Source organism: Trematomus bernacchii, unplaced genomic scaffold (assembly GCF_902827165.1).
Source record: "Trematomus bernacchii unplaced genomic scaffold, fTreBer1.1, whole genome shotgun sequence".
Taxonomy (NCBI): Eukaryota; Metazoa; Chordata; class Actinopteri; order Perciformes; family Nototheniidae; genus Trematomus; species Trematomus bernacchii.
The window spans coordinates 1,969,465-1,992,689 of record NW_022987735.1 but is presented as its reverse complement, the minus strand read 5'-3'; the positions used below and the strand labels follow the sequence as shown (position 1 = coordinate 1,992,689).

Sequence of the window (23,225 nt, the reverse complement as noted above, 5' to 3'; positions counted from 1 at the left end):
GCAGCTCGGTTTACAACAGCCACCCTAAACCTCCACTGTGGAACATCCTGCCTGCAACAGCAGCCAGGCTAAGTGCTAAGGCAGCACTGACCATCGCCAACTCCTCACACTGTTTTTTGCTCAATTTTCAGAATATCCCCTTACTTTCCTCACATGTAGTCGTTTTTTCGGCAGACAAAAGCAGCTGTAAACTGATGTGAAGTGCATGTAAATGTCTTCAGATTCCATGTCACAAATCCCTCTGCGTGTGATAGCTTTTATCCGATTGCAGCTCGAGGGGGATTTGAAGAGAGAGGCCCTCTTTTAAAGTCTGCTTCATGCTAGGAGTAAAGAAAAGCTTATATCCTCCAACATTATGCAGACCTCTGTATCTGCAAGGCATAGAGTCGGGGTCATACAGAAAGACCGGAAGGGGTTTTTGGGGAGGGGTCTGGGGTTGTTTGGCATTTTGAATGTGCAGTTGGGTATGCCGTCTCCACCAATAAACCCCCACCTCCGGGGACAAACAGACTCACCTTCTGCATATGAAGGAAGGGCGGTGAAAGAGGGAATAGTTCAGAGGGTCTAGCAGCTGGACTTTATTTAAGGGTCAAAAAGTGAAGCAGAAATTGTTCTGGAGACATACAAAAATCCCTTTGAAACTCAGATCCTATCAGTGTCAGGGGTGCAGCCGTTAAAAAAATTCTCCACAACACTGTCTGTATTTGTCTTTGGATATGTCTAACCATACATATATAAATAGATGCATAATTGCGTTTTACTGTATTATTGTAAAAGGTTTGTTCTTGCTCACCTCTGACTTAGACAACTGGAATTTGCATTAAAAAAAAGATAACTGCGCTTGTTTCAAGGATAATTATCTTTTACAGAAAACTTCCCAAAAAGAAATAATGACTTTAGACAATGATTGATGTAATTTTCTTACATTCACTGTCAGTGTGACAAAAATAAACATTGATGTAGGGGGGATTTTCTAAATAGGAGGTTTAAAGGGTACTTTTATAGCCCAGACAAGCTTACAGAGGCCAATTTTCTAGACTTTGGATAACAGTTCCAATGTGTGATTGAGGAAACTTGAATCCTGCTCTGTGCCATACTGTTGAAGTATTTGATGTTGTCTTCTTTCAAGGCCTGCTGCTTGTGTCTGGCCAGGACGAGCGGGGGTGCTGTCCTACTCATCAGGACCAAATCCCAGGAAGACTGCAAAAGCTTCCAGCCACCCACTCATTCCTCCTTGCAAAATGTGGATCAAATTAACCCGGCAGCAGCAATGTTCTCCCTCGACAATCAATTGACTCTCCAAGTCCTAAAAACAGACACTCTTGCTTCTTCCCCCAGCCAGGCACGAACTATGTTCTCTGCTCCATGTTGTCTGCTGCTGTTTGTTTGAATATGTCAGTTTTCTTATGACAAATAGAATTGCTGTTCTCCAGAGACTGTTTTAGTAATTACCAGCAGGTGTGCTGGGTCCAAAAATCAACAATGTTCGTAAAAGATGTAATATCAATACTTTTGTCACATAACTGCCCTGACGATTTGTTAAATATGAGCCCTATTTCCAATGTATTTCAGGTGAGTTGCTATTGCCTGTTGGTTTTGGCCCATGTCATCTTATTAAGGTGCAAAGGTGTCCATCATGTAACTGGCAGCCCATTCCAGATTGGGTTGGGGAATTATTGCAATTATCAGCCACATAAAACTAATTTACAGAATAATTTACTCTAACTATGTTCAACAGGATCCTGGTGCGAACACAGGTCCTTTTCTTCTTTTATGAAAACACTCTTTTAGACAGTCTATTCCAACATTGGCCAGTTTTAATAGTGGATAAGTGTAGAAATGTCCAGGGAGGGAGTCAGCACCCCTTTGTTGTGAGCCAATGAAGATTAAAGAGAGTGAGAAGGAGAGAAAGTGATGAGCTTTGATGAAAAATAGATAATAACCATCATTACTGTAAGTATTTCAGTTTCAATGTGCATGTATACACCACATTAGTTCGTTCACTTGCACATGCAGCTTTACCGTCCATGAAAACTGTTCCGTCTTAGCTCATCTGTTGGATGACCTGATAAACCTCAATCTGGTTCATTTGTTATTGTTAATGTTGTTTAAGAGCATCTCACTCAAAAATGACATCATTCATAAACAAAGCAACAAACCAGATCCGACCAATGTAAGTGCAGGAAGTGGGCTCTCAAATGTGCATAAACCAAAGTGTTTGCCCACTAATGAGCTTCTTCACAAGATGTTGTGTTAGGAACTAAACAAAAGGTTTGCTTTTACCATCAGGGTTGTTTTGATTTGTTTGAACTGATAGAACCTTCCACTTATTAACTTTATTGTAACCGACAAGCTGACCATACAGTACGTGCTGTGCTCTGTGAGGATCAACACTGCAAAAAGAATGACAGCCACCTTTTAAGCCTAAGGGGACTGTCTTTTAAATGCTTAAAAAAACATTTTGTGTGGGGTATCACTTTAAAATCCTAGTTAATTTAAGGCCGAGTCTGTGTGGAAACATTGGCTAAATTCAGTCCTAAAACTGGAACATTCTCTCTGCTTTGCTTCAAAGTAGGCCATGAGGTTTTAACTAAATATTTCAAACTGACTCAAAATGACCTGATCTTCAAATGTGGGCCTTTCACCCCAGTCTTTCCCCCCATTAATTATTATGTTCATTAAGTTAGAGCTAAGGATGAAAATAGAACCTCTGCTTTGTGGAGCACCACTGCTGACCTCATTCATGCCTTCATGTAGGTTTTTGGGACACATATTCTTAAAAAGGAAAATAAATGAGGACATCTCTCCAATAATAGTTGGTTTTTGCATGGGTCCATACTGTAAGAAGACAGTATTGTTTCTGTAGTTCGGTCCCAATCTGACCTCTGGGAATATTTGTTTATCCCATTCCACCACTGGGTCAAATCAGAAAAAACGTTTTAAAGCGGCCATTGGAGATCAGGCTTGAAATCTACAAATCAAAACAACACTGTTAGTGTGTGAGCAGCATGCTGGACCCAATTTGTACAGGGGATGTAGGGTACTTGCAAAAATCATATACTCACTGCTATCTCCCCAGAGTAATTTATACCTATATTTACTGGAGTTTTTCCCTATCCACTTCAAGGGAATGTTGTAATTTTTGAAACTTAAATGACAAAATGATAAAATGATAAACAAACACACGTGTTACTTTCAAGATCCATTTATTTGAGTTGATACAGTACAACAGAGGCATCGTGTTGAGTAGAAATACACCCAGATGGATGAATTAAGACATTTTACAGGATTTGAAGAACTGTTATTGATTTGTTGATCTTAAAAATATATGCTTGGCTGCTGCCTCACAATGAGATGATACCATTTTAGTTCGAAAAAACTACTTTTTGTGCAGTACGTCCTGGACACAACACACAGTCTAAAGCAGGCCAAAAGCATGAACATGAATTTTAACAACAAATTAAATGGCTTGATCACCAATAAATACAAGTATAAAAACAGATTGATAATCATTTTCATTATCAAAAAACAGTTCATAAAAGATACCGAAGGCACGCAACTTAATCCACCTTGGCAGTCCATGATCACCAACAGACAACAAAAACTGTGGCAATAGCCATCAATAGTAATGAGCCGTAACGAAAATAATACTTAAATAACATATCAATACTAACTTATCATTATTGTCATAACAATATCCAGTCAAGTTTTCCTATGATTAGACTTTCTGCTAACTAACAGATATGCACCACGTTTTCCAGTTTGGCAGAGTTTAAGTATCATCATCAGATGCTTTCCATTGCTTTATTTCCTTTTCCTCCTGATGTTGTTACAGCTTTATGGACCTCCTCTGCTTTGGTAGAGGTGGAAATGCAATTTTCTTATGGTTGGCTATTGATACATTAGTACATATACTTGCTCTATTCCAATGAATGTAGTTGGTTTGTGCTATTTTGAGGTTGTTAAAGGGCTTCTCCAACCCACAAGTGTTTTAAAACAGGAGAAAACTGAGACTTAACCAATTTCAGATCAGAATTGTCCATTTCTGTAGAGAAATTATAATACTTCAAGGAAAGAAGTATTTTCTGCCATAACATAAAGCAATATAAAGTTTCTTATATTTTGGAAAATCAAAAACAGAAGCATAATAAAACAAAAATACTAACATAGTATAATTTTCTCACTGTAAATCCAGTTGACAATAAAAGGCAATACAAAAGGCAATAAAATGCAATATAATACGCAATGGGTCTTTCATTTGAATCCATACCCAGGACCTTTGCTTTACACTAGAGGACCTGAAAACATTCAACATGTGATCTTTTTCTCTCAGGGTCGTCTACTGCATGGTTTTCCATCTACATCATTTCATATTTTGGATATCAGTCATCGTTTTCCCACGTTTGACTGCTTTGGAAAAATGTTACACACTTTCTAAGGCCATACAGGACACAGAAGTCACACACTGACTGACCCTCAAGACAAGCTGTACCAACAGCCTCCGGCATCTCAAATAAAAGCTGAAAAGAAAAATAAAACAACCGTGAGCTAAAGCTAATACGGGGATGATTTCATTCACCAATGGGGATTCCAAAGTCAAAGAACATTCCAGAGGAATCCCATTAACTTCAGACTTCTCCGTCCCCTGAATCATCCCAAAGCTTCATCACATCTTTGGTATAAAAAAAACGACTTTCCATCTATTCTTTCTACTCACTTTCTTTACGTTCACTATTCTACTTCACAATTCCTTCAACAACTTTTCTAACTCCTTGACCTTTCCTGTGTTTAATAGGAAAGTCCTTTCTTATCTTAGCACCTTTCCAAGCATCACTCTTTCAAAACTCTTTTCTTCTCCCTCTAGCTATAAATCTCTACACACTGCCTCTTTCTTACTCTCAAATGAAAACAATAGCTGGCTAATTGTGCCTGGTTGACATAATGGACTAGTATACACAGCTGGAGGGCTGAGCGCGGACCGCAGACCCACCTGTGCTGAGTCGGGCCGGGGCTGATAGAGATCTCTAGCACCAACACGTCTCCAGCCTTTGTCTGAGGAATTCGATGTGTCATCAGCAGGCTAAACAAACCAGCCTACCTAGCTCTTTTGAAGAGCTTAGGGGTAACATATTAACTAGTCTGACAATGAAAACCACCTTATGTGTCTTTGGCTAAAAAAACAACAACAAGAAAACTGAATATCTCACTAAACAGCCGGTTTTATTAAGTAGCCCTGGAAATGTGAAACAACCAAGGTTAAGAGAGCCAGGCACATTCCAGGACTGTGAGATGGTGTCTGCGCCATCTCCCTTCACTAAATGCCCCACAAGGTGAGTCCCTCCAGATCTGGGGTGCTGCCAGCAAATATGCAACCAAACCACCTAAACTGCTGACAACCCAAACTATGGGCTTAAACACTGACAAAGAACACAGAGGAGTTCTTTCTGAGGGGGCCTGTAGATCCTGGCATATCTGTGTGTGAATCTAGGAGCAGGGGGGAAGGAGACGAGACTGTTTGATCTCAACTGTTTGAGATTGACCTTTGAACCGCGACAGAGTAAAGCTATTCAGCTGTGAGCTAAAGGCCCTGGGTTTCTCCACATTCACAAAAAACATTTTAAAAAGCACAACTGGTGACAGGTTGGCCTGGCTTTTCCCTCCACTTTAAGGAAATGACATACATAATCTTGTATTATGAATCAAAAAAGGCACTTCCTACATATTCCCTAGTATCATACACATATATAGGACATACACTTTTATGAAAGTATATTTGCCTGCATGTTTTACAAGCGCAGACACAGTTATATATGCTGAGTATATATATGTTTCTCATCACTGAGTAACATAATTATATATGTCAGTTCCACACAAAGAGTTGGAGATTTAGACTCTTCCAGTAACAGCCAGCACCCACCAGTTTTGCACTAAAAAAAGCTACAAAAATATTAATAAATAATCAGCAATGTCAGTTATTTTTGGAACAAGACCCTGGTTTGTTTCTTTTCTTTTTTTTAAGGAAGTAAAGATCACAAAAGCATGTTCTCTCCGTGAGTTTTAAGGTGCTCGTGTAAACTTAAACTCAGAATGCGTGGTACAAGGAGAGCCAACCTGGTTGCTGCGTTTGTGATTCTAACTTGCCTTCTTGCTGAATATGTAAACATGTTGAACACAGCAAAGTCTATGGGCGGGCCAAGAAAGCCGACTGGGTGGCATTCTCTCGTGCCAGCTCCTCTCTCTGATTCAAAAAACCCTAACTGGATTTCCCTCTGGCCAGAGAAGTGCACCTAAGTGTGTGTGTATGTGCGAAGACATATCATTTCCATCAAGATTTCAGGCCCATTTGGAAAACCACTACTTCCCAAAAGGTGTATCCCAGCAACACACTGGTCGTTAATGCCGCCTGTATACATCCGTTCACACATACACACACACACAGTCATGTTGGATTCTCTCTGCCACCCATCTGTTAGGTGAGGTTGCTGCTGATGTCCAGGGCTTGCTGGTACACCTGAGTCATGTCCTCCAGGTCCCCCAGCAGGGAGAAGCTGCCGTTGTCCCCCGGGGAACCTTTCGTTTTGGAGCCACGGCTGAACTTGGATCCCTGGAGCGGTGGGGCAGTCTGGAAGCCCTTGAAGTTGGCGAGCTGCAGCAGGTTTTCAGCCGAGACGCAGGCCCTGATGTTTGGGCGGAGGTGGGGGGTGGAGGAATGCCACTCGGCCCCGCTGAGGGAGCTGGGCGACAGGGACAGGGCGGAGCTGTCCTCCCCGACGATGCTGGAGGGACGGCTCTGACTGCGGGACAGACCAGAGTCGGTTGATGGAGAAGGCTCGCCGAGGACTCCAGCCACCGCTGCTGCTGATGGAGGCCCGCTGTAGGTGGAGTACTTGCCGTTTCGCTTCAAGATGCCCTTTCTCCCCATCGCTCTCCTTGGCGGGGAGGTGGCTAGCAGAGACATACTGGCGCCCCCTAAAAGCTCGGAGGACTCGCTGCGCTCAGGCGAGGAGTAGTACCCTGATTCCCTCTGTTGGTTGTTCTTCAAGATGCCTTTCCTGGGCAGAGAGGGCACCATCTTAGCTGGCGAGCCTCCACCCGAACTCCGCTCGTCTTCTTCTTCTTCTTGATCTGGGCTTGAGGCGTCATCTCCCCCTTCAGCTTGTTGAGGCAGCGCTCCCTGGCCCGACTCGGCTTCTTCCAGACTGGTGGCTCGCTGCTCTTCAGTGAGCCTGGTCTTCAGGATCCCCTTGGGTCTCTTCAGCCCGGGCTTGTCTTCTTCTCCACAGTGGGCCTCTCCTGCCTCGCCGTTTTCCTTCTTGGACTTTTTGGGCCTCTGACGCAGCAGCTGGGGCGCGGCTGCAGCCTTGGCTCCAGAACCACGTGGCTCAGTGCGGTTCTGCCATTCGATGAAGCGGGCCAGCATGGGCGAGCCTCCGTGGTCTCGTTGGGTCTCGCAGTCGCACACGCTGTTCTTCCAGCCCCAGTTCACCCACCAGTGATTGGCTATGTCTTCTATTGTTGCCCGGCGTTCGGGGTTCACCATCAGCATCCAGCGGATCAGTCCACGTGCATCTAGCAGGAAATAGAACATGAAGAAACTGTAAGCCGCCTGATGTTATACACCACTTAGCAAAACATCTATTTACCTGTACTGTATAAGAGAGTATTGAATAGAAAAGTGGAGTTTGAGTTTTGAATGTCTAAATTCAAAGACCCTGGAACTGCCCATGGTTGATGTGCATCTTAAATCAAGAATAATTAAGTATGTATGTAAAAGAAGTTACAAGTATTCAATTAAAACTAAAGATCTGAAAAAAGGAAATAACCCTTACTTAAACTATTAGTCACTAAATGTTATTTTTCTACTGTTCAGTTTAAACCACAATAATGCATCCTCAGTGAAATAACACAACAACTCAGGGCAGAGACAGAACTCCCCACATGTGAGTTTCATTAGTTTAGTAACATTCAGGATTATTTTGGCCATTAAAACATATTTTTTTGTAATTTCCCTGAGAAATAATGAATTTTGAATGGAAATGTGCCTCAAGTTCCTACTATATAATTGAGTTTGTGAACCAATTACTCCTTACTTAAATGTAATGTGTTAATATGTAACAAAAAATCAACAGGTAGTATGACAGTTCAGTAGCTGAGGAACTATCATTGACTTTTTTTATACTGTCAACAAAACGGGGCAAAAAGAGCATTTTGCGTAATGGATTGTGCAGATTCCACATGTTGTACATTAACAGCGGTTGGATCCATATTCCATTCAAGTGTTTATGGACCAACATCCAACAGACCTTAAAGTATTTTCTGGAATTCACATAAAGAAGTGAGTGCTGTACAATTTATAGACAGAAAGACAAGGGTCAATGGTTTCAGGATCTGACGAATGGTGTACCTCTGACTCTATCTGCTGTGCAGCTGAACTGGATTTGCAAGTATAGTTTATGATTTAGTTTTATAAAGGGCAGTGGGATCAGGTATATTTTTTTACCATGGGAAAAAGCAGTAGAAATACAAACAGAGGTTCCCGCAGTACCTGAGGACTGAGTAGGTTCTTTGTAGTCGCCGTTGCTAATCTGGCGAATGAGGTTCTTGTGGTCTCCCCCATCAAATGGCATCGTCCCATAGACCAGGGTATACAGCAGCACCCCCAGAGCCCAGCTGTCCACCTTTAGAAAACAAATAGTCTGGTTAGAAACTACTTCATCATATGCAGCACACACACTGCCTATCAAATAAAACCGGCATACTGTACGCAGTAGGACAATAAAACAAAAATGGTGCTATATTTGGTGCTATGCAATTAAAAATGCAGTTTTGCCAGTCTGGTTTTGATGTGATGGAAATAAATGTCGAACTTCAGACGAGTTGATATTGACATTAATAAGCATCATAATCAGTTTTTCACACAATCAACACACAAGAACATCTCTGTTAAAGAGCTTTCACAGTGCTTTTCTTGCATGTCTTTCATATAATAACAATGACAAATGCTTGTACGCTGGTGGGAAATGGCTTGTTGCCACACAGATAAATCCCTTCCTTCCCCCCCCCCACTGTCTCCTGCTCTGTCAAGCAGAAGCAAGCACTTTCTGACCACCAACCTAATGCAATGTGGCTTTCTAAGTAAGCGGTTACATAAGACTTTGTGTCTGGGGCATGAGGAGATGCAGAGCCACGTGGGAAGTGGTGGGAGTGGACCCGGATAATGAGTCCAGCAGGGCTGTGACGGCCCCTGATGACTCGCCAGAGACATGCTGCCATTGAGTCGTCAGCAGATGACCTGTCTCGCTGTGTGTGTGTGTGTGTGTGTGTGTGTGAGAGGGAAATGTAATGTATGTGTGTGCATTGACTGTGGTTAAGGGAGGATGAGTTGTCCTGAGGAATGTGCTTTTGATGGCGGTAGCTAAAGCTTCGAGACATAGTCTAGGAAGAGGAAATCAGATACGGCCAGTTAAAGAGCTTGTGTACTTCCTCTAAAGGATCTGGACCCACATCAAGTATGTGTTTCTCTCTCTTTTCGCCACTGGTCGATTCCCGAGGGCGAGACGGGGCATGCACTATTGTTGTGTTCTATTTTCGTTGCTTGTGTTTGCTGTAATTTGTGGCCTCACCCCAACAGGGTTTGTATAATTTCGATTGCAATCGGACTGCTGTAGTTTTTAGCACTCTGGAGGAAATTATAGTGAATTACGCTAAATTGAATGGTTGGACTTGAATATCTAAAAATGCAAGTTTCTTCCCGGTATGTTGCTTTGTTTTATGTAACTGATGCAATTTCAGAGACGACGCCCTTCAGAATGAGCCTGGAATTGCCAGATAAGTGGCTTTGGGGAGACATTTTTTACTCTTTCTCTCTCCAAAACGATGTTACTCTGACCATGAGCGTCTCTTTGAGGCTGTGGAGGATCATTCCGAGCCCATTAAGATGAAGAGAAAGTGAGGAAAAACTATCCTCCAGTTCCTCACTTCAAAGGACCAAGGCATTTTAGGAAGGGGAGGATAGGGAAGGGATGCAGACAGTATCTGAGCTGACCAACTGTGGAGTTGCAAGAGAGACCTCCCTTTGAATAGCTACTAACAGTAATCCCATCAAAGAAGAAGAAAATAAAGCCTATCCACCTCTTTGTGTATGGCATATGTAATGATGATAATCACTCGTGAGATAATAGACATAAAAGCTAATTAAGGTGAGCAATCTGGGAGGTTAGTACCACATTTAACAGCTAGGGAGGACAATGGTGATGATGAATAGATAAAAGGAAATTGTGTCCTAGAAATTAAGTTCACACACAAACAGCTGGGGTTTAAGCCATTGTCATTGTTTGGTTCACTGGGCCTCACCTCTGGGCCACGGTAAGGTCTCCCATTGACAATCTCTGGTGAAGCATAGAGCGGGCTGCCACAGAAGGTCTGCAGCAGCTTGTCCTTATGGTAGAGGTTGGACAGTCCAAAATCAGCAATCTGTGGAAACAGGGGTATACATGTGAGCTTTAATCCCTCACACAAAGATCATTTGTGGTTGTGCTGTATAGTCCTGTAGGTGATGTATCACAGATCAATGGGCAAACTTACCTTAATATTACCGTTTTCATCCAGTAGCACATTTTCCAGTTTCAGATCCCTGTGCGCCACTCCATTCTGAAAAACAATGAGGGAAAAACAAAGCTGTGATTGATGCATGTATCGATTCATTATTCACCAGAGATGGATCCAAATAATAAACAGTCCATTGTATTAAGCGATGATTTACTCCGACAAGGCTAGCTTGTGGCTCTCGGGGGAAATCAAGGCAGCCTGTTGGTCTAGTACTCTTTAATTGGTCTTGTCCCCTCTGGGGTCTTTATGCTGACATCTGCTGTGATTTTCTTTTTAAGTCGACTCACATGTGTCATATAAACATGAGCCTGTAATTACCACCCTGTATGAATGATGTTCTCACAACATCCAGGGATTAAAAAACAACCATGCCTGATTTTTTTTTAAAACCCTGGAATTAACATGTGGTATGCAGACAGGCTGAACCTAGCTCAGATGCGGAGGAGTGACTTCACCCATCACACCACCCCCCAGGGTTGCGCTCCGCAGGGCATCTCCTATTGGTTATTGCCTGGCAGGAAGCTCATGTTCTCATGACTATCATTGGTGGATACAAAGAAGATGTGGTTGTTTGCTTGTTGTGTCAGTGACTCACACCACCCCACCCGGTGGGAGGTTGTGCTTGGTGGTGATGATTCATCATTCATGGCTGTCTGGGACTCTCCTATCTGAGGGGCTATGACATCATCCCTATCTGCAGCTGGGTAGCGGATGACACGAAGGGAGCCCATCCAAACAAGCACTGGGACCTTGGGGTTTAGTGAGGTGTGGATCAGAGGTTGACATGGGAGGCGTGGCTGGAGCTAAATCTCTGGGGAAAATCTTTAGGGGTATCTTGGGACATCCGTCAGAGTGTCAACAGATGAGGACAGAATTAATTCAGGGACTGCTTGGCGCACTGAAATCTGAGTGTAAGCCTGAATTAAACTGGCTTGTGTTCTATCTTCACTCAGAAACAGATGACTCCCTTACACCAGCGCCAAGAAAAGCATACTATGTAGGGCCTGCAGATTAACTGGCTGTATAGCTGACTCTGGAGGTGCATGGTTAATGTTACAGTAAGCATGCTGTGGCCTGGAAAACAAAGTCCGGATGTGTGTGCGTGAGGCAAAGAGAGACTTATGTGACCAACAAAAATAAATATGCATGCTTTTTCTCTATGTATAGTGTGGTATGGGTTTTCTCACCTTGTGGCAGTGGTGCACGGCGGAGACTATCTGTCTGAAGAAGTGTCGCGTCTCCCGCTCGCTCAGGCGCCGGCGCTCGCTGATGTAGTCATACAGCTCACCCTTGCTGGCGTACTCCATCACAATCACAATCTTGTCCTTGTTTTCAAACACTGAAAATTATAAGAAAGCAATCCTTAATATCTACTTTAAGGAAAAATACATCTGTATTAACGGCAAGTGAAATGGCAGACAACTCACAAGTCATTCCAGGTTCTTTCTATCATAGTAATATCACATATGAACAATGTTATGGAAAACCCGAATAAACCAGTCACCCCCCCTCCTCTAGTTTTGGAGCCGGACTACAAATTCCAGAGGAGCACATTACATCTCTACATTTCTCCCAGGGTTACATCACACCAAACCCCACCTCATGTGTCTGGCTCCTTCACAACATTGCAGGGAGGGGCTGTTAACTTAATCAAGCCCACCCCTCAGAGACCAGAGTGAGGTGGAGAGCAGTGGAAACAGAGAGAAAGCAGGAACAATTTCATGGAGAGAAAGTCAGTTTTGGGTATACTATACTATAGTGTCAGGTGATGCCCTTGACATATAACACTTCAAATTCACATCATGTCAGCACATTTCACAACACACTCCCACATTCTTAACCACCCTACTGACTGTCCATATCACATACATGATTGTACAATAGTTTATTGTGGCAACACGGCACAATCTTCCCTTCTCACGGCAGAATGTGTCTTATATTTATAATAGAAGAAGTCATGTATTACTCAGCAAGGGTAAGAGCATCCTCTTTTTGTTCTCAGACTGCGTCATGAGTTTCTGTGTTTGAATAATAAAAGGAAGCCAAGATATATTCATGTCCTGTGTTTTTTGTTTACTTGTTAAAGTCATAGCAGTTATAATATATTGTATCTACTGCTTATCATCTGACAGAAATGTTATTTGATTAGCGCAAATCAAAAGTAAGAAAGCTGGGAAATTAATCAACAAACTGACTTTTTGAATGCCGACTTGGTACACATCTGGTGACTGGAGAAAGTAGCGTTCTTACAGTTGTATCATTGTATTGCATTCCTATCCATCAGCAGTCACCAAACGTATAATTCTGTGTCAGTATTTAGCCTTTTGGTGTATAATTTTAACTTGGCAACATACTTCTCTCCCAGCGCCTTGGCATGAAGGGAATGAAATGGTTAGGCAGGGAGGTGAGGAGAGAGAAAGAGGGACAGAAGGAAACACTGAGGAGATGACAACAACACAGTCAGCCATGTTGCTCGGTATTGTGCGGGTTGATTTTCCCACACAGCAGGGTCACCGGGGGTGAGGGCCTCTGCTTTCTGCACCCTTGAGTAAGCACCTTCATAGTTTGTCACACTACTTTCCTCACCCCACCTCCCAGGGTCCTTTTAGAGATATAATCCTCTACAAAAACACACAGTTGCTGAGTGATGGTAATGCTTCCTGATTGGGACTGTCTGGCTGTTTGGGAAGCACCAGGGAGGCCAGAAGAGAGCCGGCTCCCTGATTGGTGGACAGAGTGGTGACCTGGGGTGACATTCACGGCGATCCATGGTGGGGTTGCGCTTGGAGAGCCAATTCTCAGCGTGCACTCCCATTTACCTTTGACCCATGGTGGTAAAGTAATTACCTGGCTTACATAACTTGGGTTTATTACAGCCTGTTGGGTAAACCAGCCACCACTGCAGCCTCGCTGTCAGGCGACAGGCTCTGTTCACAGGTCGGGCCCTCACCTCTAAACTATTAGCACCTATTGTCTTATTGCCTGCCCTAATGATAGACAGTGTTGCAAGCCTGCGTACAGTGCAAGAAGAGTACTATGAAGTGAAGGGTATTAAAGTACTATTGATGCAAACAATAAATAAGCAAGCATTGGAAACTCCACACTTTTTGATTGAGGTATTTTTACGCAGATAACAATCAACAGGTTAATCATTGAATTTGTTATTATTTACTGAACTGAGCTACCAAAACACATGATACTAATTACTATCAGGGCTTATGTCACCTCTTGAGAATGTGGTAATAAAATGGTTTCTCTTCGCTCTCCGCAGGATGGTTGGTTTTATGTCTGTTCGAACTTTATATCTCTTTCTTATTTCCACTTCTCTCCTTTAGCGTAGTTGGAAATACACTAATTAGCTTTCTTGCAGAAAGTGAGATTAAGAGATCAATATGACTATTATATCTGTACACCAAATATGATGCTACAGCGAGCATCCAGTTAGTTTTAGCTTAGCGTTAAGCCTTGAAAAGGGGAAAACCGTCAGTCTGGCTCCTTCCCAAGGCAACAAAATGTGTCTATCACCACCTCTAAAGCTCTTTAATTAACATGCTACATGTTGTTTGGTTGACTCATACAAAAACGTGTAGAAAGGACAATTTGTCTGACTATTTTTGTTTAAAAAAGTGGGCACCCTAGGAGTGAAGAGTGAAATCTGCTTTTAAATGCCCCGCACAGCTTGCTGATGGATGCAGAATTTGAGGGAGTGGTACAAATCAATCTTCACACACACATCTGGTTCAGCTTTGCTTCACACAAGGCAGTTAGCAGGGGCTGTTGAAGAGGGTGTTGCCGGATACACAGATCTCGGGCCTCCTATATATCTCTAAAGGAAGGCTGGGCGGAGGCCAGGCCACAACAGTTAACGCTGGGTTTGAGGAGAAACACCAAAGAGTGAGACCAATGAGTCTGGTTGAGTTTGTTGGTGGAGTTGGCTCCATATAAAGGAAGGCAGCACACATAGGAACACCATACAGACTCCTTGGAGTTTATAAACTGGGTGTTCTTTTAATCATTCTCCTAAAACACATTAAACTTGGCTGCACTTCAGATCTCCAGCTGACTTCTGGCACGTTCCCATGACAAATAGTAGTGTTTGTCACAGATTCTCTTTCTGATAACAACCTGGGGACTTTGACACTGAACAAAGAACAGTGGGTAAACCACTTCGGGCAGTGGCACACAACTGGCTGCCATTGTGCCAGGGCAGCTATCCTGAAAAGGGCATAGAAACTGTTGCTTTGTTGACACAGGCATAAAAATAGTCACGAGTCACAAATCATATGAAACCGACCCACACTGCGGCGGCCTTGTGACTTGAATTGCCCAGATGTACTGTAGGCCCAGACTACATCATAAGAGCTGATTAATTGCAAGCAATATGTTGAAAGAATTCAATGGGAATTGTTCAAGCTTTACACTCAGCATTTATTCCAATCTATTTTTTTCTTCTGGTGGAATGAAGGTCATTCAAAAGGGCTCATATAAAAAAAGGAGCCGTTTAAGCCTGACTTGAAGGCTTTGATATTTAGAAAGTTGCTTCCTGGGTTGGATATATGATGTTTATCCAAAAAAAGGCTTAAGGCCTTCCTTCCCTCTGCATAGCACCGGGTCAGAGTCAGACAGGGTGCAGGCCTGGGTGACTAAGGTCAACGCAGTGTCTCCCTAGCTTCACACACACACAACCATGCACACAGGCTCACACAAATACACAAGGACTTATGCAGACACACATTTGGGCAAAGACACACACACACACAAGTACAGTCTGGATCCCAGCTGCAGCCTTCTCTAAGTATCAGCAGATGTCTGGCCCTGAGATCAAGACCAGAGAAGACAAGAGATGGGACCTCTTAGATGTGGGAGAGGCAATCCCTTAGAATACCACCGCTCTTACACACGAACTTCCTAGCGCACACGTGCACACACACACATTCAGAGAGATCCAGATGCACACCGGCAAAAAGCCATCCAGACTTTTACTGGCCAAGGCAGCCAGACAGAGAAAAGAAGATGAATAACATCCCAGAGCTGTAGTCCCGGTCTTATTATGACATCTGCATGTCATAACATGACAATCCTGCAGCTTGGCCACAAGTGCTGAATGAGCTGAGTGAGGGGTGAATTTTGGGACATGTGTGTTTTTGTTTATGTGCATTCAAGGCAAATTCACAGGTATAAACTGTCATGTGTGTGAGTTTCTGCAGCAAACCCTCACCTTCATATATAGAGATGATGTGTGGGTGGCGAAGGGACGACATGATCTCAATCTCTCGTCGGATGTGAACCATGTCCTGATCGTCCTTGATCTTCTCCTTCCGAATCGACTTGATAGCCACCTGGAAATAGAGGACAGGAGACACATTGATCAGCTGAGTCATAGCTACATAACATTTACATTTCACAGCAACAAACAAGTTGGGTGCAGGACATTTTCCCTTTTTCCACTAACTAATAACATAAATATGTTGATTTGAATGGGAAATGACCAGAGAGAGGTGTAACGTAAGACCACAACACATTCATGTCACATTCGTTATCTTATCAGTGAACTTTAAAAATGTACATGGCTCTTGCAGGGTACATACTGTACACCATGTGACGTCTGTCTGCCTCTATACTACTTAGCTTTCCCTATAAACTGTGAGTACTTCATCATTTTCCTCCCCGCTCAGGGGTCCTGTGGGGCATGCATAACAGCCTTTGACCTCCTGACTGGGCCTTGATGTTATGACGGGCAGGTGACTCAAACAAGGAGGAGATGTCATCTTAGTCTCACACTGTGTCATTTACTCTCTGTGTCTTTTCTGCTAAATGAAGGTGAAAAACAACTCGCCACGTGATGCCATAATGGAGGCTTGCTTTGTACTCTCCAAGGGCCTGGGACTATATTTAACCAGGTACTAGTCAGTGTTTGGGCTGGGTCTCCAATATGGACCCCCACCTTGTCTCTAACAGAGAGATCAGAAGTCTGAGTCACATGGTGGAGTTTCCACAGTCACCATCTATCTGGAAACAGCTGAGGAGTGTGAGTATCGTGAAAAAGAAAATGACGAGGTGTTAAATGTTCATGGAGGAAGGCAGGGAGGTCAGAGGAAGAGTGCTTTAAAGATACTACAACTATAAAGATATCAGTATTAAGTTCCACAGCTGTGTTTCCTGCCCTGTCAAAGAGTCCCAATCTTTTATTTGTAGTCTTTCAGATTAAATAGCCAGTGGCGTACTTTTGAAATGCTGCTGGAAGTTTATGGAGGAATCAGTAGCAATGGCAGAGGATGAGGAAGTGATTCAGTCTACTTGCCTTGCCAACGGGCCGGCTACAGAAGTTTCATCTGTCAACAACTAAACATGATTTGACAATATTTAACTGTCATGGCAATGCCACCGGGGTCAGAGACAGCCGCAAACTGGATGCGTTCAGACCTAGCCCATGTACTCCTAAATGAAAGGTTAGAGGCCTTCTCCAAAGAAACCAATCGGAGTACAGAGTCTAGCACATGTCACTATAATTGTAGCCTAAACATTCTGGATTGAGTCCTGGGTTTGCTTTGATCCAACCTCTATAGAGTCTGTTCAGTCTGAATTTTGTTAGTTTAAACTTTTGTCCTCTCCTAGCTTAGCGGTGGTATTCTGAGGAGCCCAGCTTTATTTCATTCAGCAGAAACCACAGGCAGTAGCGAGTGCCAAGCTAATTACCGTGTACATCAATAAAAATAACCCCAAACCGGAATAGTTCCCTTGCAGAGCTTCCCTTGATTACATAGAATTGAAATAAATGATACCATAATAAACCAGATGGGGTCCAAGGGGGTCCACATGCTGTGTCCATAATTGGTCAAAGTTGTTTGTTTCTTAACACTGATGTTTTCCTTTACCTCATTTATCACTGATGCCCAAAAGGAGAGTAACATTTTGGACTTTGGTGTGTACCAGTGAGGTAGAATGTGAGTCACCTTCCTGGTTTTAAATGTAGTGATTAATTAATTTGGGCAACAACTGAGAAATTACCAATAAAAGTTAAATACGAGGGCAAGTAAACTTTCTCTGTATACAGCTGCCTAAAAAGGGGTGAAGGATAGTAATCCATCTTTAACAGCTACAATCATTCCACACTGTATGTTAACTAATTGAACGAGCCAGCTCTCCCGCATTGGGCTTGAGAAAAGGCCAGGTATCGTTTGTGTATCTCCTCATGTTCCCCTGGCCCGACCTCGATGTGGATCATTAAACAGGCCTGCAGATCAGCCACTTGCCAGCTGGCCGTGCTGGCTGACACAGCTACGCTTGTCCTTAAGTGGATCCCTATTACTGTCACTCACAGTAAACAGGCGCTGCACTGCTGCCCACGTCGGCCCCTGCCAGGTATGGGGCCGTCCTTGTCTACCCCGCCCCCCCAACCTTGTGCGCAATGGAGCTGTTTGAAGTGAAAGTCCATGTCTCGCTTCACTAGAGCCTGACATCTTCCTGTGCTTTCTCAGGCCATTAAAATAGATGAAGTATTCATCGCAAGCTCACCCTTCTGTGTGTCTCTAAAAATCCTGATCATCTGTTGTGTTGAGTGTGTGTGTGTGTGTGTGTGTTTGTGTGTGTGTGTGTGTGTGTGTGTGTGTGTCTGAGTCAGGGGGAGACAGAGAGAGTGAGTGGGAGGCAGAAGCCCGTCACTTCTCCAGTGAACTATATTCTCAAACACAGCCAGGAATCATAATACCTCATCAACGGCACCACATATAGCACAGGAATGTCAGTGTGTTCCCCTCCCGCGTACCTCCCCAGTGAATCAATTTTTAGGCAATGATGTAATCTGGTGGTTAAAGCTCATATTAATATCACTCTCTAACCTCATTTAACTGAGGCTGTCCCTATCTTGTTATGGTGGTGGGCTTCCCTGTGTCTCTGTGCTAACTGCCCGTCTTCCCAGTTAGCGATGGATCGCCCATACAGGATATTAACCTTCCCCTTCAATCTCATTTCCTGCCGTGGATGGCCTTTCATGTGTCACTGCCCATTTTAGGCCTAGCTGTCACCACAACCTTTTCACTACAGTCATCTAAATGCCAAATAGGACACAGCAAGTCTCTTTCTCTCTCTCTCTCACATGTATATAAACAAGCAACACATATTCTAGTGGCACGTGCACATATCCCCACTATGATATCTATGATCAATTGCACTCCATGTAATGTTGGTTTCCACTGAGTTGCCAAGCACTACGACATATGGCTTTGCAGATTAAAGCAGACAGTCACTCAGTTCCACTTTTGCTGACACACTGAATGTGCCCACATTTAATCAATCTCCCTCATGTGCCTTCCGCTCTTTCCACACATGTGCAATCATACAAACAGTAACGCACAAAACTCTCTCAGTCTGTTTCCTCACTTAGTTCTCTCTGCCATTCTCATTTTGTTTGTGAACAAACCAGGAAAAGGTACAGGGTTTCAAGATAATTGTATAACAGTCTCACCGCATCACTGTCTCTGCCACATGGACACAGGGGACTAACTTTATGTCAGAGGTCAAGTAAACTCTAGCAACGCAGTGCCAGACACACGTGGCCCGTGAGGTGGCTGGCAGTCATGCTCTTTCGGTTTTCTGCTGGTACACCATGTGGAACCAAAGTACTTTCCTAAGATATACAAACTCCCACGTGAAACACAGGGGAAAAGAGAGTCCTATACTTTACAGAGATGCTATTTAAAGTCTGAATGCTATGCTTGGAGCTGTGCAGCAGATTGCAGGAGAAAGGAAGGCAATAGGCCACTGGGTTTTCACCTACAAAGATTTGTTTGTATACTGACAGGTATGTATTTTGACTGTTTTGCCACCCCATCTCTCTCACTGAGGGTAGGCTTAAAACATAAACACCATTCTGGGAAATGAAATTAAGATCTACAACAGCACAAACTACAGCCTCCCAAATAACCAAAACATGATTAAAAAGCTTAAAACGTAGAAGATGTACTTTTAAAACTCAGTAAAAGGAGGGAAGGCATTAAAGCAATGTTTTAGAATCACTAAAAATTGTAAGAAATAGAGTCGTTCAAGTACATTTGCATGTTAAATCAATTAATTTCAGAAGGAAAGTCTTAAACCATATCCAAAGCAAAAAAGATTCAGCCAATTGGAGTTAAATTAAGGAAACATTATGTCAAACTTACTAATGTAAAAAAGAATGTATCTTGACCCATTCAGTAAACATGCATTGTGCAATTTTATAATACAAGTGAAAGTAAAATACTTCACATGAGAGCTGCTGCCATGGCAATAATAAATAGGAAAACATACTGAAGACAGTACACGGAGCCAAGTGGGACAGGCCAAGAGAGAGTAGCCTTACCGGAGTTTTTATGATTCCCTTAGCAAGCATGCAGGAGCTTTGCAATCATTAGGGGAAATGTTTGACCTATACTAAATTTCCCCCTGGTATTCTCTGCACATGGAAAGTTCATCATGTCCTGCCAGATTGGGCACAGGGGTCACATTTTGCCACAGGAGGATATAAAAAAATATTTGGAGAGATGTGATGGTTTTCAATGACATTAGAGCAGAGGATGAGTCAACTATAGCAAATAAAGCCAAGAAATATTTACAAATAAAGAAACAGAAAGTGTTAGAATGATGCAAACACCCTCACACCCATCAGACTCAAAACAGAACTGAAAGGATGTAGAGGGTGTCTAAAACACTGACCACAAACATGTGAGTGGGCCCTAGTAGCCTCTCTGGGGAACTGTTAGCTGTTTTCCATGATGCTTTGGGATCACTGGAGTCCCATCAGTCAGTCAGTAGCCGGATTTGCACTCCAGCATCCGGTCGTGAGGCCCCGCAAAGGACAGGCGTGTGCAACCACAACTCTCTGGCCCCATGGGCCCTTTCAGCACAGGGGGAATTCCCAGAGGGGAAGGACATGCACACGCCAAGGAGAGCAACCAAGCACTTATTTTAGGACCAATGTTGTTTGTAGGCTAAGTGCTTCACAGAAGTAAGCATGTATAACAAACCCACTAAAAGCATCATGACATATGTTTATAGCTGCTTAGAGCGTCTCTTAAGTGGCTCACCTCTCTGCCGGAGTGTCGCTCGATGGCCTTCTTGACCTTGCCATAGGTGCCTCTTCCCAGCGTCTCCAGCAGCTCGTAGCGGTGCTTCAGGTTGTGCTTGTGGTGGTGTTTCTTCACGCCCGAGTTTCTCCGTCCATCACTGCTTGCCGGGGTATCTTCGGGTGAGGTGCCGGCAGGTAGTGTTGGAGGTGGAGGTGAAGGGGAGAGGTCACCCCCCGCCGGTTTGCCCGCTGAGGTTTGGCCTCTCTGGGCCTCGGGACGGGGTGCCCCCCGGTGGGGTGATAAATAAGAGGTTTCCATCTCACTAGGGAAGTTTTTTAATAACCTTCCCACTGTTAAATATTTCAAACTACCTACCTAAAATAAATTGATAATATAATACTTATAGGTCTAATAATAGTAGGCTATTAATAAATAAATAAATTACAAGGAATAACGCTTAGCCTATTAGTCATAGCCTATAATTACACATGGAAACTAACATTTCCAGATTGTCTTAGTTGATCAATGGCTTTGATCAAAGCGAACAGAGACACTCCTCCTACCTATTCATGTTATTATTGCTATATAATTAATCTGCTAATAGATTAAGCACAAAGAGTCTGTAAGGACATTATCGGTCCATAATTACCTGATACATAGTCCTGTATCACTGGATAAATGTTATTCTATTTGCCAATATGTAATAAAATATGTCTATTCAGATTTCGACAGCAGGCTGCATGCCGGAAACTGAACACACGCTGGCTTTAAATATGATAAATTGGCTATAATGTATGTGCAAACTCTATCCCAATAAAAGAAACACCAAATAAATCGGTCTGATCTCCTCACTCCTCAGTCGACTTGCATGATCTAGCTGTGGTTAATTCTGGCTCGTTCACCTTATCTGTCGTCCTAAACGCTGCCAACATCACCGACTCACATCTAAAAGGCGAGAAAGCTGCGACGAAACCGGCGTTTTGGATGAAGATGACCCTCATTTTGTCCACGGCCCAGGTACAGCTCCTCATTCATCTGGGCTCTGTCTTTTGTGCGGCTGCATGCTCCGTGCAGTAGTCGACGGCGGTAGAGGTGCGCTGTGATCGGACACTATCTCAAGCTGAGACGATTTGGGTATTGCCATGGTCGTTTTGCTGCTCCCTTCCTCTTCTTCGTGTGCCCTTCTTCTTGTTTCTCTCCTTTCTTTCTCTATCCTCAACATGAGAGGCTGTGAATAAGACTTGCGAGAGGATACGAGACCGGAGGCGTGGTTTACGCAGACCTCCTCCTCCTCCTCCTCCTCCTCCTCCTCCTCCTCCTCCTTCCCTGTCTTTTCTCCTGCCTTCCCTCTTTGTGCTCTCTTCTTCCTCTCTCACATCTCTGATTTGACTGCCACTGATCAGAGGCGTAGCTGGGAATCATGTGCACAGAAGGTGACACCCCACCCCCCATTACCCTTCAAATATCTTATCCCCACAGCTATCCATCTTTGTCAAAATGTTTAATCATTCACAGCTCAAGCACAGATCAACATTTACTGATTACAATTACACGCCTTTCACACTTTTACGATCACATGTCATGTTTTCTTTTCATGTGTTTACCCGTTGGCCGGTTAACGTCCAAGAGACATAGCCTAATTAAAGGAATAAGTATTTTATTGCTGATATGAAAAGATCAATACCACCACCACTGAATAAAAAGCCACACCCACCAGCTCATTAGCATATGGAAACAGGAAATCAGCTCTGTCAGCAGGTACCAGCATGTCTCAGCTCTCTAATCAATACATTACATAAATATATCAAAAACATCATGTTGTGATTTTACAGAGGTCATGTGCTGGACTGTTTCCTGGCCTGGACTCTTGTCGCCAACAGCAGTTGCCCAAGACAAAGGGTGTTTCCTAAATTTCATTTGAGGTGTACTGAAAGCATCATATACGAATATATTACAGATACGATATCCAACCAAAAATGGTATTTGTGGCGTGAGTGTAGGTTCACCTAATCACATTAAAAAAATGTTATGATATCATCTTTAACTAATTAACCTGTTTGCCCAGTGTTGACTGTTTAACAAAAAGACAATGGGTGTTGATTTGAGGTGTCAAGTGACAACATTGAATGTAACATTTAAAGGCTCCAAGTGGCAGCTGATCAGTATTGCAAGGCATGCAGGGAGTGACTTGGTAAATGTCTGAACAGAAAACCATAAGTAAAATCAATGATAGGTATTGAACATACGATCCTTCTCCATAATGTAAAACACGTGTTAGCATTTTTTATCGTAAAAACAACAGAATGGTTGTGCATCCTTGGTGAGGTGAGTGCTCTTTGAGTACTCGTCTTCTTAATATAGGATTTGGCAGTTATATCATAGCTTGATGGATATAGGCATAGCTGCAGATCTTCAAAAAAAACAAGAGCAGCTCTATTATAGTTTAAAGTAAGTTTGGCTGCAGTTTTGTCAATTCTAAGCATGGAAAACTCAAAGCACTGCGAAACAAAATTATAAAATATGTGAAATATATACACCGTGAGAGACTTTTTAGATATGTAATGTTATACTGTA

The 23,225-nt window shown here is 43.1% G+C and overlaps 1 protein-coding gene across 1 annotated transcript; it reads right to left on the bottom strand.

The window, feature by feature from the left end:
- Nucleotides 1–3,189: 3,189 nt before the first annotated feature.
- On the bottom strand, nucleotides 3,190–21,888 carry nuak1b (NUAK family, SNF1-like kinase, 1b). Its single transcript, XM_034145960.1, has 7 exons — nucleotides 20,670–21,888; nucleotides 15,827–15,947; nucleotides 11,796–11,947; nucleotides 10,585–10,650; nucleotides 10,354–10,473; nucleotides 8,546–8,678; nucleotides 3,190–7,569 (listed from the first exon to the last, which is right to left on the bottom strand). Exons 1-7 carry the CDS (start codon nucleotides 20,967–20,969, stop codon nucleotides 6,470–6,472), a joined length of 1,992 nt encoding a protein of 663 aa, XP_034001851.1. The 5' UTR covers nucleotides 20,970–21,888; the 3' UTR covers nucleotides 3,190–6,469.
- Between the last annotated feature and the right edge of the window lie 1,337 nt (nucleotides 21,889–23,225).

Coding starts and splice junctions, on each gene's coding strand:
- nuak1b (XM_034145960.1), bottom strand. CDS start 20,969: ATGGAAACCTCTTATTTATCACCCCACCGGGGGGCACCCCGTCCCGAG. Junction 10,651..11,795: donor CCGTGCACCACTGCCACAAG/GTGAGAAAACCC, acceptor ATTGTTTTTCAG/AATGGAGTGGCGCACAGGGA. Junction 7,570..8,545: donor AGAACCTACTCAGTCCTCAG/GTACTGCGGGAA, acceptor ATTTCCTGCTAG/ATGCACGTGGACTGATCCGC.